The sequence below is a fragment of the Salvelinus sp. IW2-2015 genome, linkage group LG2, assembly GCF_002910315.2.
Source record: "Salvelinus sp. IW2-2015 linkage group LG2, ASM291031v2, whole genome shotgun sequence".
NCBI lineage: Eukaryota > Metazoa > Chordata > Actinopteri > Salmoniformes > Salmonidae > Salvelinus > Salvelinus sp. IW2-2015.
In genome coordinates, this window is record NC_036839.1 from 42,264,525 (window position 1) to 42,282,088 (window position 17,564).

At 39.3% G+C, this 17,564-nt stretch overlaps 1 protein-coding gene across 1 annotated transcript in view; it reads left to right on the top strand.

The window, feature by feature from the left end:
• The window catches only part of LOC111971952 (PTB domain-containing engulfment adapter protein 1-like), a 19,682-nt gene extending 3,438 nt beyond the window's left edge, over positions 1 to 16,244 (top strand). The window contains exons 3-11 of the mRNA XM_070446439.1: positions 3,034 to 3,105; positions 4,697 to 4,795; positions 4,932 to 5,069; positions 5,289 to 5,405; positions 5,573 to 5,659; positions 5,800 to 6,027; positions 6,309 to 6,450; positions 6,695 to 6,789; positions 15,435 to 16,244. Coding sequence (XP_070302540.1) covers positions 3,034 to 3,105; positions 4,697 to 4,795; positions 4,932 to 5,069; positions 5,289 to 5,405; positions 5,573 to 5,659; positions 5,800 to 6,027; positions 6,309 to 6,450; positions 6,695 to 6,789; positions 15,435 to 15,506 — 1,050 coding nt within the window. The 3' untranslated portion in view covers positions 15,507 to 16,244. The remainder of the gene's footprint in view (positions 1 to 3,033; positions 3,106 to 4,696; positions 4,796 to 4,931; positions 5,070 to 5,288; positions 5,406 to 5,572; positions 5,660 to 5,799; positions 6,028 to 6,308; positions 6,451 to 6,694; positions 6,790 to 15,434) is intronic.
• The last annotated feature ends 1,320 nt before the right edge of the window (positions 16,245 to 17,564 follow it).

The following is a 17,564-nucleotide window of genomic DNA, read 5'->3' on the forward strand; positions in this document are numbered from 1 at the left end:
TTTCACCTTACATGATCAGCGATTGATTTCTATAGCCCATACATATAGTACCTATTCACTGGGCATAAGTGGGCAAAAAGTATTGTCAGCCCACCAATTTGCTCGCAAGTTCTCCCACTTAAACAGATGAGGACGGAGCTGTAAGTTCATCATAGGACACTTCAACTATGACAGACCAAAATGAGAAAAAAGAATCCAGAAAATCACATTGTAGGATCTTTTATGAATTATTTGCAAATTATGGTGGAAAATAAGTATTTGTCACCTACAAACAAGCCAAGATTTCTGTCTCTCACAACCTGTAACTTCTTCTTTAAGAGGCTCCCTGTCCTCCACTCGTTACCTGTATGAATGGCACCTGTTTGAACTGTTATCAGTATTAAAAGACACCTGTCCACAACCTCAAACAGTCACACTCCAAACTCCACCATGGCCAAGACCAAAGATCTGTCAAAGCGACACCAGAAACAAAATTGTAGACCTGCACCAGGCTGTAAGACTGAATCTCAATAGGTAAGCAGCTTGGTTTGAAGAAATCAACTGTGGGAGCAATTATTAGGAAATGGAAGAACATACAAGACCACGATAAATCTCCCTCGATCTCGGGCTCCACGCAAGATCTCCACCCCGTGGCGCCGTCAAAATCTGACTCACAAACATGACCAGGTGAGCAAAAATCCCAGAACCACACGGGGGGACCTAGTGAATGACCTGCAGAGAGCTGGGACCAAAGTAACAAAGCCTACCATCAGTAACACACTACGCCGCCAGGGACTCAAATCCTGCAGTGCCAGACGTGTCCCCCTGCTTAAGCCAGTACATGTCCAGGCCCGTCTGAAGTTTGCTAGAGAGAATTTGGATGATCCAGAAGAAGATTGGGAGAATGGTAAAAACTTTTTGGTAAAAACTCAACTCGTCGTGTTTGTAGGACAAAGAATGCTGAGTTGCATCCAAAGAACACCATACCTACTGTGAAGCATGGGGGTGGAAACATCATGCTTTGGGGCTGTTTTTCTGCAAAGGGACCAGGACGACTGATCCGTGTAAAGGAAATAATGAATGGGGCCATGTATCGTGAGATTTTGAGTGAAAACCTCCTTCCATCAGCAAGGGCATTGAAGATGAAACGTGGCTGGGTCTTTCAGCATGACAATGATCCCAAACACACCGCCCGGGCAACGAAGGAGTGGCTTCGTAAGAAGCATTTCAAGGTCCTGGAGTGGCCTAGCCAGTCTCCAGATTTCAACCCCATAGAAAATCTTTGGTTCAAAAGTTGGGTCAAAAAAGACAATTTCCTTTAGTTGATTACTTTTTGGAAATCCAATCAGTTTTTCACGTTGATTCTTAACTTGATTTAATATCATCACATTTAATTGTTTTTGTTGAAATTACGTGGAAACAAAGTTTACTCAACCAGTTTTTGCACTGTGGGTAGGCCTTGAAAAAGTAAAGTTTACTTGGAAATAATTCTCTGATTTGTTTTCTGTTACATACTGGTTTTGACTATGGCTTTGGCCAAAATAAAAAAAACACTCAATATGAACCTTTTGAGTTTTCCATAGCTCTGAACAAGGTGTCTGCTTCAGACTGCAGTACAGTCAAAGAGCACAAACACACACAGGCAGCCTAGAAACACTTCCTTACTGACTGCAAACATAGCAGTAGATTTGGACTGGAAACACAGACCGTTACTAAACAACGGATTTGTTTAGTCTTCTCTGTCTTTTCTTATGCGGCACGCACCTTAAAAGCCAACTCTTGGGAACAAAGTATCCTGTCTCGGGGCTGTTTTCTGCTGTGCTTCACCCAAAGACTACCCTCTTATTTGAGGCAGAGAGCCTGTCAGTGAGCATCCAGTGCCTCCAGAGATGTCTCATTGAAGTGAAGCAAAAGGCTAAAGTAGAAAGTTCAAACTGCCACATCTGCTGCAGACTGGAACATTACAGGAGAGTGAACATTACATAAGGCAGTGGGTGAGAGTGAGGTGCAGCAGGGAACTGTACCTGTACCAATGAACTCCCCAAGGTGATAAATCTCAGAAGGCATCAGGTCAGGAATGAGTCACTCAATCCCATGTAACGCATCTGTCATTCGCTGCATCCCACTAGCATAACCCGGCTGCACTCACATGTGTCCTTGAGTGCAGACAGCATTTGTTACAGCAGTGTGAAACGCTTACACCATTTGAAGCTGGGGCCCATCCGTCTTTGCATTATATTGATAGGAGCGTGAAGGGGCTTTTTTGGCATTGTTTGCCCAGATTTTTGGCATCGTTTGTCAAGATATTTGGCATCGTTTTCGCAGATTTTTGGCATCGTTTTCGCAGATTTTTGGCATCGTTTTTGCAGATTTTTGGCATCGTTTGCACAGTTTTTTGGCAACGTTTGCACAGATTTTTGGCATTGTTTGTCCATTGTTCACCCACTGTGTGTTCTGTATTGGAATGAAATGAGGAAGTAAGAAGGAAGTGGACACACTCATTGACCAGTGTACAGTATGGGCAGAACCACTGATATCCATGGCTTGAATGTTGAAACAACTGTTACATCATGTTGATGAATTATGTATCTTAGCAAACATTACATATTTTTATAGAAGACCCTTGATGTTACTCCATGTCATGTTGAAACAGCATGTTGCCTTTACATGGGAGGCCCTAGCAGAGGAAAGTCCAGACTTATAATTTAACCAGGCGAGCTGAAAACAAAAGTATGACAATGTATGCACTCACTACTGTAAATCGCTCTGCATAAGAGCGTCTGCTAAATGACATAAATGTAAATGAGACATATTGGCAGAGCAACTGTTTCCATGGACAGATGAAGCTTTGGTCTGAAGGTCCTTGGCTCCATCTGTTGGAGAAAAAAATGTCCTGCAAACCCTCCCACATAACTCTTTTGTTTCTTCGATACACTACATTGTGAGGGTTTCATAGAAACTTTAACAGTTTTATAGTGCATTATGATTGTATCATAAATCTCTAGCTGTATGCCTAAAGTAAACTGGCACTTTACTTTTTCCTTTTTATTCTAGTTTCTTGGAAACACAGAAGTTGACCAACCGAAAGGCACAGAGATTGTTAAGGAAGCAGTTAGAAAGTTAAAGGTAAGTTAGCTATAGACTTTGTTTCCTTGGCAACCTCAATTCAAACTGCCACATCTGCTGCTGTGGCAGGTAGCCTAGTGGTTAGAGCGTTGGACTAGTAACCGAAAGGTTGCAAGTTCAAATCCCCGAGCTGACAAGGTACAAATCTGTCGTTCTGCCCCTGAACAGGCAGTTAACCCACTGTTCTGTTTAACCCACTAGGCCGTCATTGAAAATAAGAATTTGAACTTAACTGACTTGCCTAGTTAAATAAAGGTACAATAAAAAAAATTTAAGCTGTATTTCAGAACTTTTTCATCTAAGGATGAGTATAAAGAGGGTCTCCAAAATTGGACCTGATTGGACAGAAATGTGATCTCCAGGTTGGGCATCTCTACGGCCACCAGCAACGGCTTAGACATTTAGGTTGGTTTTTATTTCCAAATGTTGATCCGCTAAAACTGAAGATTTTATGGTTTACTGTAATTCAGACATATTTAACCATACTGTTTACATTCTAGACAGAATTCCAGGTAAAGTATTAGCAATTAGCTTCCAAGTTATACCCTGTTTTTGAGATCTGAGGGTGTGTGAAATGTAGCATACCCAGGAATTTACGCAATTTGTACCCAAGAATTTACAATTGCATGGATATCATAATTATTTACTAGTCAAGTAAAAAATATAGCTGCTTGTAGCTAACCTCATTTTGGTATCTTTAGAAATATGGATTTTCCTTCAGCGAGAGTTAAGCCAGCTGTGCTGACACTGGTCTCCTTTGCTCTGCCTCACTCTGCTCTCTGCATGTTACCTACTCTGCTGTTTTCTTCTGCCAACATTTCCATTGTGAGGCCATTCAAGAGGAAACTTGTTTTCATACTCATCCACTCCTATCTTAACTTTGCTGTAAGGCTGTTCAGTGAATGGGTCACAATATCTGAGTCATCATTGGTCAATGCCAGAGCCTATCAGTACAGCTCTCCCGGTCATGTGCCACATCTCTCTTTTGATCTTCTTTTTTTCCCTTTATTTTCTGAACCTTTAACCTTTACCTTCAAATTAAGTCATATAATCAATCTTGACACAAGATTCAATGAATCTGAAGTGTGGAGTTCAGGTCAGACCAAGGTAAGAGCATTGAATATAGTCTTATTTTGGAGACTCAGCCTCTTCTTGAATATGTTCAACTCAACACTTGACAGACACTGATTATAGTGTTTCTTTTCTCTTTGTTGTCTCGCCATATGTCCCTGAAAGTGCTCTGGTCTCTTTATATGCAGTATATGTAACCCTAAATTGGTTTTGGTGATAAACAAAAATAATTCTATCAGATTCATGCACTCAGAAAATGAGTGTTCATAGTCTGAAAAAATAAGCTCAGATCGCATAATTGATAATCAACCTTATTCAAATAAGATTTTCACTGTGTTGGAAGAATGCCAGTTTCTAAATTACTTTGGATACCCTTTTTCGGTAAATAGGGCCCTCAACCGGTTATAATTATTGCGTGATATGACTTTCAATAATATACTGTACATTTCCGAATGAGCCAGGGCATGTCGGATTACCATTTACCATTATACTTTTAATGTAATGTTTCTACTCTTTGTAGTTTCAAAGGCATATCAAGAAGTCAGAGGGACAGAAGACACAAAAAGTGGAATTACAAATCTCCATTTACGGAGTAAAGATCTTAGATCCCAAGACAAAGGTAAGTCAACTAAACATGGCATGGATTTTAAATAAATTCTTCAACGTTCTTTTTGTATGCGTATTATGGAAGCATTCACGTGAAGTGTTATCAAGAAGGTGTTGTCTCAAACTGAAGTTTTTATTTTTATTTTCAGGATGTCCAGTACAACTGCCAGTTGCATAGGATATCCTTCTGTGCAGATGACAAGACTGATAAAAGGATATTCACCTTCATCTGCACAGAGCCAGAGACCAAAAAACACATCTGTTATGTGTTCGACAGTGAAAAATGTGTAAGAAATACACACTTTGAGAGTAATAAAATACACCCTGAGAGTTTACGTTTTGAGTTCATGTTCCACACCATCAGTTGTTCATCCAGCTATATGTGTCATCAACCCCTAGTCAATAATAAAGAAACTGACCTTCTAAAATTAAGAATTTGTTCTGGTGACTCATTTTATAAAGAGTTTTGTAAAAAAAAAGTCACGGAGGATGCTGTTGTCTTTCAGGCAGAGGAGGTAACACTCACTATTGGCCAGGCGTTCGACTTGGCCTACAAGAAGTTCCTCGAGTCTGGTGGGAAAGATGTGGAGACACGGAAACAGATAGGAACCTTACAGAAAAGAGTAAGATTCAGCTGTTGGACAGCAGTGTGACTGCTCCTTTATATGGGATAGTGATTGAAGATATCGTACACCTCCATAACAATGATATTGATATTAACAGGCAATTTCCATATCAGGTGTAGGTAGCTCTAAAACCATTCTAAAACGAGCATCCTTATTTTTCACAGATTCAAGAACTGGAAACGGAAAATTCTGGGCTAAAGAAGCAGCTTTGGGAACTGGAGGAGCAATTGATGATTGCTCCTGTACCACCAGTAAGAACTGCATGGACAGCCCTTCCAGTCTCTAGACTTCCCTAAGTAACCCATATTACCCAGAGTAAGATGTCTGTCATGTGAACTAACAAGCCACTTTCAGTCTTCCACTAAATCGTCTGCATGTGATCTTTTCACAGCAGCTGCACATAAACTCTACTAACGAGGCCTACATGCTCTCAAGACCCTCCTCGCTCTTCTGGTGTCACAATCTGACGTCCTTCTCGTGTCTCGAGATCTCCTCGGTCACACTCACCCCTATGAGCTCGCCCGAGTCCAACCTCTCGGCAGGCCTACTAACCCCTCCTCCGGCTAAGCCTGCTCTCCTCCCAAAGCCTGCCGACGGGTGCAGCATCCCGCGGCCTCGCGTACTGTACAACTAGCGTTATTTCAGCCTTTCTTTCTTGACTTCTAGTTAAATTTCTTCTAATTAACAATTGTTCTTTTTGGCTGATATGTATTCTACAGTAGACAATGCAGATACATATACAGTATGCTTAAGACTTTTAAGTCTCAATTAGTTGATTTCATCACTCTTTATATTAGGACTACAGTCTGACTTGAAATGCATATTCATAACTCTGACTTCAGAATGTAGGTCAGAGTACTACTGCTCATTGGAATGAATCAATACCTTCTACACTCACAGGCTGGCAGCATCTCCTTGAAACCCCCGATGTCCACAGACGTTTTTGACATGGTTCCCTTCTCTGCTGTCACACCCCTGGTGCCAATTCCCGCAAGCAACGGCACACCCCCTCCCCCCACTACAACATCTCCTCCAGACATGAGTGAGTACACTGCTCTGGTTACCTTACAGATCAAAGATGACAGTGAGAGTTAGAATTGAACCACACACAGAGTAAGGCATAAACCATGGGTCGTGGTAATTAGAGAGAATATATTTTAGGTTACACTTTATAATAACTGTCATGAATAATGTTTATATATACTTAATAAATAAATGTTACCAATGTAAATTGTAAATTAAACTCCTACTACGTTGTGGTATCTCACATATTGTCTCTCTCACAGGTAAAGACCTTTTTGGAGCGGAACCTTTCGATCCGTTCACCTGTGGGCAAGCCGACTTCCCCCCGGATATCCAGTCCAGGCTGGACGAGATGCAGGTGACTGCATGTCTGTGAATGATCTTAAGCCCTGTTTAATGGACTCGTAAGAGTAGCGGTTGAACCACCACATTATAAAGTGTTGTCGAGTAGACCTCCACCCTAGTAGGGGGAGTGGGCCCCTACCCTCTCATTTTTGTTTTATATCAAATTTAACATATCAATATACCAGAAATGTTTCCAACTTCAGTTGTTCATAATAGTTGCATTTTGGCTCTTAAAGGTTTCGTTTGTTTCCTGACTATGATGCTCAATATTGGCCATGGGCAAAATTTTCTTTGTCTGACATTGTGAACATTATGGCAAGATATGTTTAGCAAGATGTTGCATCGTCGATGCATATTACTGCAGTTAGTCAGCTGAAAAGCATTCAGTCAGTCGAATAGCACTGTGTTCAAAATGCACTTTAGTCATCTTGTAATTCACTGTTATCTTTATGAGATATAGGTATTTTGTAACATCAGCCATTGGATTTTAGCGCTTGAATGGAATATTATTATATTCTATATGTTAGCTATTTCAAAGCTATTGTTTTATGGAAACAAACTTTATGTAAATGATCAGTTGTCACTGATTGCAGATGCAAAACAATAATTTGTCACATTATGGACGCCAAACAACAACTGTTAGTTGTGGCTTTATAGATGCTTATAACAATGTATATTATATTGCTTCTTTTAAAGAGGCAGGTTGGACTTCTTTCTGCGCATGAATAGATACTTAGAATATAACTGTCATTATTATATTTGATTTAATTTAATGGTATTTAAAGTTGGAGCACAGCTTGTCTGAAATTACAAATACAATGTCAGTTTGAACTGCAGTGCTCACCTGTCTTTTACATAAATGCCTATTGTCAGAGGAATTTAACTGTAAAACTGAACCATGGGGTTTTTATATTTCAAACTCTTTATTTTAATTGGAATTAAACTTTGGGAACATGCACAGCAAAATTGACATCAGAATTTTAACACCAAGCGTGTTAAATGTAACACTTTCTTAGAAATTATATGTGGCCCACCAAAATAGTGTTAAACTAACACTTTTCAAAGTGTTGACAAACTAAAAACCCTAGAGTGTTGTGTCCCTTACACCATGGATGTTGCAAATTCAGACTTAAATTAACACTTTATTAGAGTTGTTGCTGTTAAGGCGTCCTCATGCTTCCCAGCCAAAACGGTTCAGTAGAGTTCATGCATATATTATGACAAAGTTTTGTGACGTTCTGTTCGTTTTGGACTGGAGGCAAGCCGATGTTCAGATCCGAAGTCTATACCACTTCGTCGGTGATTGGTCAACAGTAAGGATTCTTCTGTAAAGTCTTTGTTGTCATTCAAGGAGAGATGACTTGTTTTCATGCACATTTTTTTATTGAAAAATACTACACCAAAAAGATTTTACTTAGATGTAAAATTGTACAACTATTATAAAAATTACATTTCTTGAGTTATCTTTTTGAGGAAGTGTATACCGGCTACGGCGTCAGGAGTATATACTGCATACTGGAAATGAACGGTATCGTTTCAGTTGAGCAAAATAGAGCGTTGCCTGTCTACCGGAAGTTGATGCTGTTCTATGCAACCTCTTGCTAGCTTGTTAGCATAAGAAATGACTAGCCAAACATTTTACCATTTCAGGTGGGTTCGTAAATTCAATCTGGAGTGCCAGAGCGCACACTGGATGCTCTGGCCGAGGAGTAGGGTTGATCCGAGCATTCAACGGCAGTCAAGCACCCAAGCTAACTGGCTAACGTTGGCTAGCTACTTCCAGACACAAATGAGAGAACACCTCACTCTGACCATTTTACTCACCCTAGCAGAGCTGGTTATCCAGAGCGTTGGTGACTGTAACTGTGCTGCTAGCAACAATTTAAAAAATTTAACATTTGCCGACGTTTCCTGATACCGGCCATATTTAACAGGTGTTGAGCGTTCGTAAATTCATCAGTTATTCTGCATGAGAGGGCTCTGAAATCGTAGTAGATAGCCAGAATGTACAATGTCCATTGAAACGCACAATGACTATACCACTTAGGTAAGAATTATGTGAATAATCAAGTCAATAAACGTTGGGTAGTTAGATAGCAGGTAGTTAATATACTGCCTGGCAAGTTCAATGTATTAGTAGCCAACTAACGTTATGCTATGCGGTTCGTAAGGATAGCGTAGCTAACAAATTGTCAGCCAACAATGTGTAACGTCGCTTATTTAATAAGACATTACTTTATTGCATTGCTCAACGGTTTCTTAACATTTGTCATTAGTTTTAGCAATGAATTTGTATCCGCACTCGATGGACTTCGGCTGCATATTTTCCGCCATTTTCTTCAAATCTGTAAACGTTGTGAAGCCACTGCCATTTTCTGAAGAATTGCATTATGGTCCCTAAAAGCACAGAAATAGTGTCTACTGCATGTGTAACTGATGTGAAATGGCTAGCTAGTTAGCGGTGGTGCGCGCTAATAGCATTTCAATCGGTGACGTCACTTGCTCTGAGACCTTGAAGTAGTTGTTCCCCTTGCTCTGCAAGGGCCGCGGCTTTTGTGGAGCGATGGGTAACGATGCTTCGTGGGTGACTGTTGTTGATGTGTGCAGAGGGTCCCTGGTTCGAGCCCAGGTAGGGGCGAGGAGAGGGACGGAAGCATTACTGTTACACATGTATACTTCATATTTTGGCAAATTTGGTACGACATCCGGGAACTTTTGGCATACTAACTATATCCATAATATGACCAATAAGCATATAATATACTCAATTCACGTCACAAATAGTACGGTTATTCAGAACACAGCTCAGGTTCAATGTTAGCTAGCTAACATTAGGCTATAACTAGCAAAGCAAATGGCTCTGAAATACGAATAATATTACTACACAGACAGTACACGCAACATTAGCTAGCTGACCTAACAGCAGCAGTCAAGCACCCAAACTAACTGGCTAGCTTGCTAGGCACTTCCAGACACAAATGAGAGAACAGCTCACTGACCATTTTACTCACCCTATTGAAATGGATACATAGTGGAGTCTTTTGTTAAGACATGTAGCTAGCTAGCTAAACAATGAACCATAATCCCAACTCATGTCATTACTACCAGCATGAATCTGCAGATAGCTAACAAACCAGGTTCAATGTTAGCTAGCTGAAATTAGTCTATAACTAGCAAAGCAAATGGCTCTGAGATACAAATAATATTACTACACAGATCATCCACGTAACGTTAGCTAGCGAGCCAGCCAGTTAACATTAGCAAGCTAACAGTAAACTTTAACTTGAAATGAAAACAAATTTCTGTCAATTAGAAATGTGTCATATCTGAAGATGTAGCTAGCTAGACTATCTTACCCGTAAACATAGAATGGACGCTTCTCCCTGTCACGGATGCCATTACTTAGTTTGAAAATGTAATCCGGATACAGCTGTTTTCGTCATCTCCTTAGTTATCATACTCTAATTCAGCTGATTTCAAAACTTGGTCCTCCAGAAAGTGGAGAGCAACACTTATGCAGTTCTACTACGCGATATAACGTTATATATATTTTTTTAAAGCCACCTTAGACAGGATTACCTAGACATACTGACCAGCTCAAATAGACATATGCAGGCTACATGGAAGACCAAACTGAACTAATCTCTCGGCATGTCCAGCCCGCTCATTGTCTCAGCCAATCATGACTAGCGGGAAGGTTGCTATGTGACTAGGCTCGTAAGTTAACAATTTTATTTGTATTTACAGATGGCATACCAATTTGTTATTAAGGCACATAAAGGTTCACATGTTCCAAAAGCATTTCTGCCCCCCCCCCAAAAAAGTTTGTTTAATGGCTCTCCTGTGAAGTAGTGACGCGCGATATACGCCTAGTTTCCTGAAACGAGTCACAACAACTTCATTATGCTCAAAGGGATATTCATTGTTTTTTTGTTTTTTTACCCTTCCACTAATAGGTGCTCTTCTTTGTGAGTCATTGGAAAACCTCCCAGGTCTTTGTGGTTGAATCTGTGTTTGAAATTCATTGCTTGACTGAGGGACCTGACAGATAATTGTATGTGTTGGGGTGCAGAGATGAGGTAGTCATTAAAAAATCATGTTAAACACTATTATTGCACACAGAGTGAGTCCATGCAACTTATTATGTGACTTGTTAAGCACATGTGTACTCCTGAACTTATTTAGGCCATAACAAAGGGATTGAATACTTATTGACTCAAGACATTTCAGCTTTTCATTTGTAATTAATTTGTAAAAAGAAATATATATATACACACACACATAATTCCACTTTGACCTTATGGCGTATTGTGTGTGGGCCATTGACATAACATCTCTATTTAATACATTTTAAATTCAAGCTGTAACACAACAACATTTGGAAAATGTCAAGGGGTGTGAATACTTTCTGAAGGCACTGTATACAATACATTTCATAAGGCCTTTAGTTATGCCCTAGTTATCCTCAAAATTGTGGTGTGACAATATTGGCTCATGAGCCACATCATACCTGCAAATCACAAAACGGCCACTTCTTATGGCTGGGATCCCGTTAACGGGATCGATATGACAACAAATCAAATCAAATCAAGTTTATTTTATATAGCCCTTCGTACATCAGCTAATATCTCGAAGTGCTGTACAGAAACCCAGCCTAAAACCCCAAACAGCAAGCAATGCAGGTGAAAGTGCAGGGCGCCAAAAACAACAGAAATCTCATAATTAAAATTCCTCAGACATACAAGTATTTTACACCATTTTAAAGATAAACTTGTTGTTAATCTCACCACAGTGTCCGATTTCAAAAAGGCTGTGTGACGAAAGCACAACAAATCATTATGTTAGGTCAGCACCTCTATTCACAGAAAAACACAGCCATTTATCCAGCTAAAGAGAGGAGTCACAAAAAGCTGAAATAGAGATAAAATGAATCACTAACCGTTGATGATCTTCATCAGATGACACTCATAGGACTTCATGTTACACAATACATGTATGTTTTGTTCAATAAAGTTCATATTTATATCCAAAAATCTTAGTTTACATTGGCGCGTTATGTTCAGTAATGTTTTGCCTCCAAAACATCCGGTGATTTTGCAGAGAGCCACATCAATTTACAGAAATACTCATAATAAACATTGATAAAAGATACAAGTATTATACATGGAACTTTAGATAAACCTCTCCTTAATGCAACCGCTGTGTCAGATTTCAAAAAAACTTTACGGAAAAAGCACATCATGCTATAATCTGAGTACAGAGCCCAAACAAGCCATGAAGATATCCGCCATGTTGTGGAGTTAACAGATGTCAGAATAGCATTATAAATTTTCACTTACCTTTGAACTTCATCAGAATGCACTCCCAGGAATCCCAGTTCCACAATAAATGTTTGATTTGTTCCATAAAGTCCATAATTTGTCCAAATACCTCCTTTTTGTTTGCGCGTTCAGTACACAATCCAAACTCACGACGCGCGGGCAAGTCCATGCAAAAGTTCAAACGAAAAGTAATATTACAGTTCGTAGAAACATGTCAAACGAAGTATAGAATCAATCTAAAGGATGTTTTTATCATAAATCTTCAATAATGTTCCAACTGGAGAATTCCTTTGTCTGTAGAAATGCAATGGAAAGCAAGCTAACTTTCACATGAACGCGCATGGGTCAGCTAATGGCACTCTGCCAGACCTCTGACTCAATCCCCTCTCATTCGCCCCCACTTCACAGTAGAAGCATCAAACAAGGTTCTAAAGACTGTTGACATCTAGTGGAAGCCTTAGGATGTGCAATATGACCAATATCCCACTGTATCTTCAATAGGCAATGAGTTGAAAACCTACAAACCTCAGATTTCCCACTTCCTGGTTGGATTTTTCTCAGGTTTTTGCCTGCCATATGAGTTCTGTTATACTCACAGACATCATTCAAACAGTTTTAGAAACTTCAGAGTGTTTTCTATCCAAATCTACTAATAATATGCATATATTAGCAACTGGGCATGAGTAGCAGGCAGTTTATTCTGGGCACCTTGTTCATCCAAGCTACTCAATACTGCCCCCAGCCATATGAAGTTTAACACTGAGATTTTAACACATGCAAATTTGCTGTAGCATCCAGCTGCAAATTGCTATCGACAAACGTTTACATAATCCCTCTCTCTGTCCGTACATGATTAAGGGCTCGATTCAATGCGCAGTGCGGAAGATCTGCTTTGTAGTGTGGTTGAAATGTAAAGGTCATTTCCGATTGAACTGACATATGCAGTGTTTACCGTGGAAGCCTTGCAAACGTGGAAGCCTTGCCTTTAAATATTAATCACACTACAATCTTCTGCGCTACTGATTGAATGGAGCCATAACAATTTTGGATTAAAAAAAAAAATCTTTATTTAACTAGGAAAGTCAGGAACAAATTATTATTTACAATGACGGCCTATGAACTGCCTTGTTCAGGGGCAGAACTACAGATATTTTACCTTGTCAGCTCGGGGATTCGATCTAGTAACCTTTCGGTTACTGGCCCAATGCTCTAACCACTAGGCTACCTGCTGGTTACTGGCCCAACGCTCTAACCACTAGGCTACCTGTTGATTACTGGCCCAATGCTCTAACCACTAGGCTACCTGCATGCTGAAGTAGTTCCTGTAGGAGGCATTAATATACTACTCAGTGCAATGTCTCTTCTTTCCTCTCCTTCCTGCCTTTAATTCTGTCTTAACTATCTGTTTCCATCTCTCTTTTCCCCCTTTTGCTGCAGCGTCAGAGATGGTTTGTACCGTTACACTACTTTGACCCTTCTTGTAGTTGTCGTGACAGTGACTGTGTCATCGTGAATGGATTTGCATGTATTCAATTTGACTCTGTTGTCTGCATACAGTCCATCAGTAAAACCAAGCATTTTGCTGTACACATGTTTTTCATTGAGTTGAAGTTACATTTTCCAGTAAACAATGTGATTTAGAAAAAAATATATTTATTAACCTCGTTGGCTATGGAAGCTTTACTTTTCTCAGTCAGTCTCTTTGATTTGATCATTCACAGCAACAATAATGGAAAATTATATGAATAAATAACTAAGGCTGTCAAAGGATAGAAAAATGTAATCAAGTTAATCGCAGGATTTGTGATTAATTGCAAATACAGAATTTGCTCAAACTGAGCTGTAATTTTAAGACTTTTTATACAAAAACCATTACAAGATTATTGACGTTTTAATTTTGTCTAAGCAAAATCTGGTAAATTGATGAAGCACACTTTCTTTAACCTCAATGTCAACTGGTTTTGACATCACATTGTTGTTTTTAGCTGTATAGATGATGTGTTTTGGATGTTTTCAGTGAATTTTGAACACTTTCAGACAATAATAACGTCAGTTGAATGATTAACTCTCATAGCCCTATGAATAACACATCTGATCTAATACTGTGTTGTGTGTACCTGGCTGTCAACAGTATTATCTTTTGTTTTGTAACTGAAAATGTGTTATTGCTCGTCAATCCACTTCATCATATTTGTATTACTTGTTGTTTCTGGAACATTCTATCGTCACATGGGGTCAGATGTGTTAAAAGTCCTGTAGTTATTATTTGCTACATCCATAGGTCAGACACAGATGCTGATGTGGTTTATGGTGTAGACTGTATATGAGGGTTTTACACTTCTTTGAAGGGATTTGGGTCAAAGCTTCCTCAGATCTTGTTATTTGTCTGAAGTGCTTAGACATTCTAGATTTCATATCCCCTAACCATTACTTTGTGGACTTGGATGCCTGCTATTTTGGACCAAGCAATAATAAGAACTTGGGGCCAGTATGAATATATTTTACGGTGTTTTGGTTACAGCTCACCAAGGCTGTGTCTACACTTAGCACTGCACGAAGATCGCATTGAAAAGACTGGATGCATTGTGTGCTGATGTCTCCTCAGTCCTGACACAATCAGGCTATCAAAAGAGCATCAGCTCTCTGCCCACAAGTATCAAATCAAATCAAACTTTTTGTCACATGCGCCGAATACAACAAGTGTAGACCTTACCGTGAAATGCTTACTTACAAGCCTTTAACCAACAGTGCAGTTCACCAAGTATCCAGAAAACTTGTGTTTTGGGAGCGAAAGGCACCTTTTTTCATTAAACATTGGATGAAATACGTTCCTAGCGTGTGAGGAACATGTTTGCTGGCTTCATAAATCCTAGCTAGCTAGCATATTTTGAAGAATAGTTATGTTAACCTGTATGCAATCTCTGGCTTTGCTAGCTAGCTTGCTGACCTAGTTACAGAGGTTAGCTGGCTAGTTAGCTACAGTAGTTGGCTACTGCCATCAAGTTGTTGTTGTGCTATTATCAGATTTTGCCTGTTCTACCGTTTGCAGAATGCATACTGGCATTTGAATATATAGAGCGGGAAAAGGGAATCCGGACACAATGTGGACACTGTAGACACATTTAATATGTAGCTGTAGTAGACGCATGACGTGTTTGGGATTGTCAAGTCTAGACACGGCTCAAGACTCTGCAATGTCTCTCAAAGATTGCTGACATAGAGGAACTGCAGTATTGATTATACCGACCACCTCCAGTTGACGTCTTTCTTCCTATAGAGCAGATTGACATGGGATTCATGTATTTTTCTAACAGCCATTCTCCCCCTTGTTTTACAGGAGGGGTTCAAAATGGGACTAACCCTAGAGGCCACTGTCTTTTCTCTTGAGCCACTAGGCGGTCGCTGCTGATGCAAAGAAGACATGTTTGTGTTACATACTGTAAACTCATTTGTATTAAAAAAGTGCCAGAATTGGGTCTACAGTCAAGATGTCAATGTTCTTCTAGTCCTTGAGGTTTATATGTATTTGCATTTGAATTTGGTTTTAGAATATGCAAAAGGTAATATTCAAATCTGATATAGAAAGCACTATTTTTCTAAGAACTGATATGGGAAGGAATATTTTTGAGACCCCTTGCTTTGAAAGGCAATGAAGGATGTAAATAGTATGTCCAATGGTATACTCTGTGGCAGAGTTTTCATATACAAGTACGTCTTATGTTGTAGAATCTGCTTCATTGAATATACACCACTTAGGTCAACGCTGTTATTTGTCTGTCAGACGTAATGACTTGCTCACCATCAACTCACAAGACACGGAAATGTAGCTAGTCTTGTATTACCACTCATGTACCTAACTCTCAGCTTGCCCTTAATTTGACAATTTGAACATTTCCTCTGTTATTTTTACTCATTTTTAGTGTAATTAGTTCTGCTTGTTTTGACCTGACATTTTAACTGATTTAGTTTTATTGTCTTATTAAACATTTTAACAGGTGCATTTTACATATCGGTATGTATTGCTAGCTATTTACTTTCTTATGATATATGTCAGTGTCCTCTTGCACCGGAAAGCACTTTTGAAAACCTCTGTCAGGACTTGTTCTTTTACTTTGCTGTTACAGTTATTAAAGAAAACATTACTGCATCACTTATCAACACTCAAAAATTATTGAAATGTGTTGGCGCTACAATTTCAAAAAAAAATATATGCATTTTATATGTAAAATTCTGGGGGATCAAGTATTTTTGCTAACACTTTACATTCAGTTTGTTACATAGCACTTTTGTAACTGCACTTAAAAATTACTATGTAACAAAGAGATATTACAATGTTACTAGTGTAGTTACAGCATTACTGTACAGGTATAAGAAAACAGAAACGTAATGTAAAGTGTTACCATGTTGGATATTCTCAAGATGTACCGGTGGATATTCAACCATGGATCTCCACTGATGGTTAGGCTTTGATGGACATATTCAATAACTCTGTTGCTTGGTGACATCATAATAACAGTAAGTAATACAAAATGAAAATAAAACATTTTATTGTCACATACACCGGACAGATGCAGTTAATTGTGTTGTTTTACAGGGTCAGCCATAATTAGGGTAAAGTGCCTTGCTCAAGGGCACATCAACAGATTATCATGTTGTCGGCTCAGGTATTCAAACCAGCAACCTTTCGGTAACTGGCCCAAAGCTCTAACTACCAGACTACCTGTTTGTGTCGCTTGTTTACATACTCATGAAGCCTCCTGAATCTTGATGAGGACTTTGTATCCATTAGGACATTCTTTCTCTCTCGGCGTCCCGCTCAGTCACACAGATGCAACTGCAGCTAGTCTTATTACTGATGTAGAAAGTCCTTCAGTTCTATGCAAGCTTGATTTTAAGCCGCTGTACCGCAACAATTACCAAGAGCTTGGGACGAGGAGAGTCAATTAAGAATGACAGAAGAAGGATACAGTGCCTTGCAAAAGTATTCACCCCCTTGGCGTTTTTCAAAAAAAAATTGCATTACAACCTGTAATTTAAATGGATTTGGATTTCATGTAATGGACATACCAAAATACTCCAAATTGGTGAAGTGAAATGAAAAAAATGACTTGTTTCAAAATATTATACAAAATAAAAACGGAAAAGTGGTGCATTCATATGTATTCACCCCCTTTGCTATGAAGCCCCTAAATAAGATCCGGTGCAACCAATTACCTTCAGAAGTGACGTAATTGGTTAAAGTCCACTTGTGTGCAATTTAAGTGTCACGTGATCTATCACATGATCTCAGTATATATACACCAGTTCTGAAAGGCCCCAGAGTCTGCAACATCACAAACCAATGGGCACCACCAAGCAAGCGGCACCATTAAGACCAAGGAGCTCTACAAACATGTCAGGGACAATGTTGTGGAGAAGTACAGATCAGGGTTGGGTTACAAAAAAAGATCTGAAACTTTGAACATCC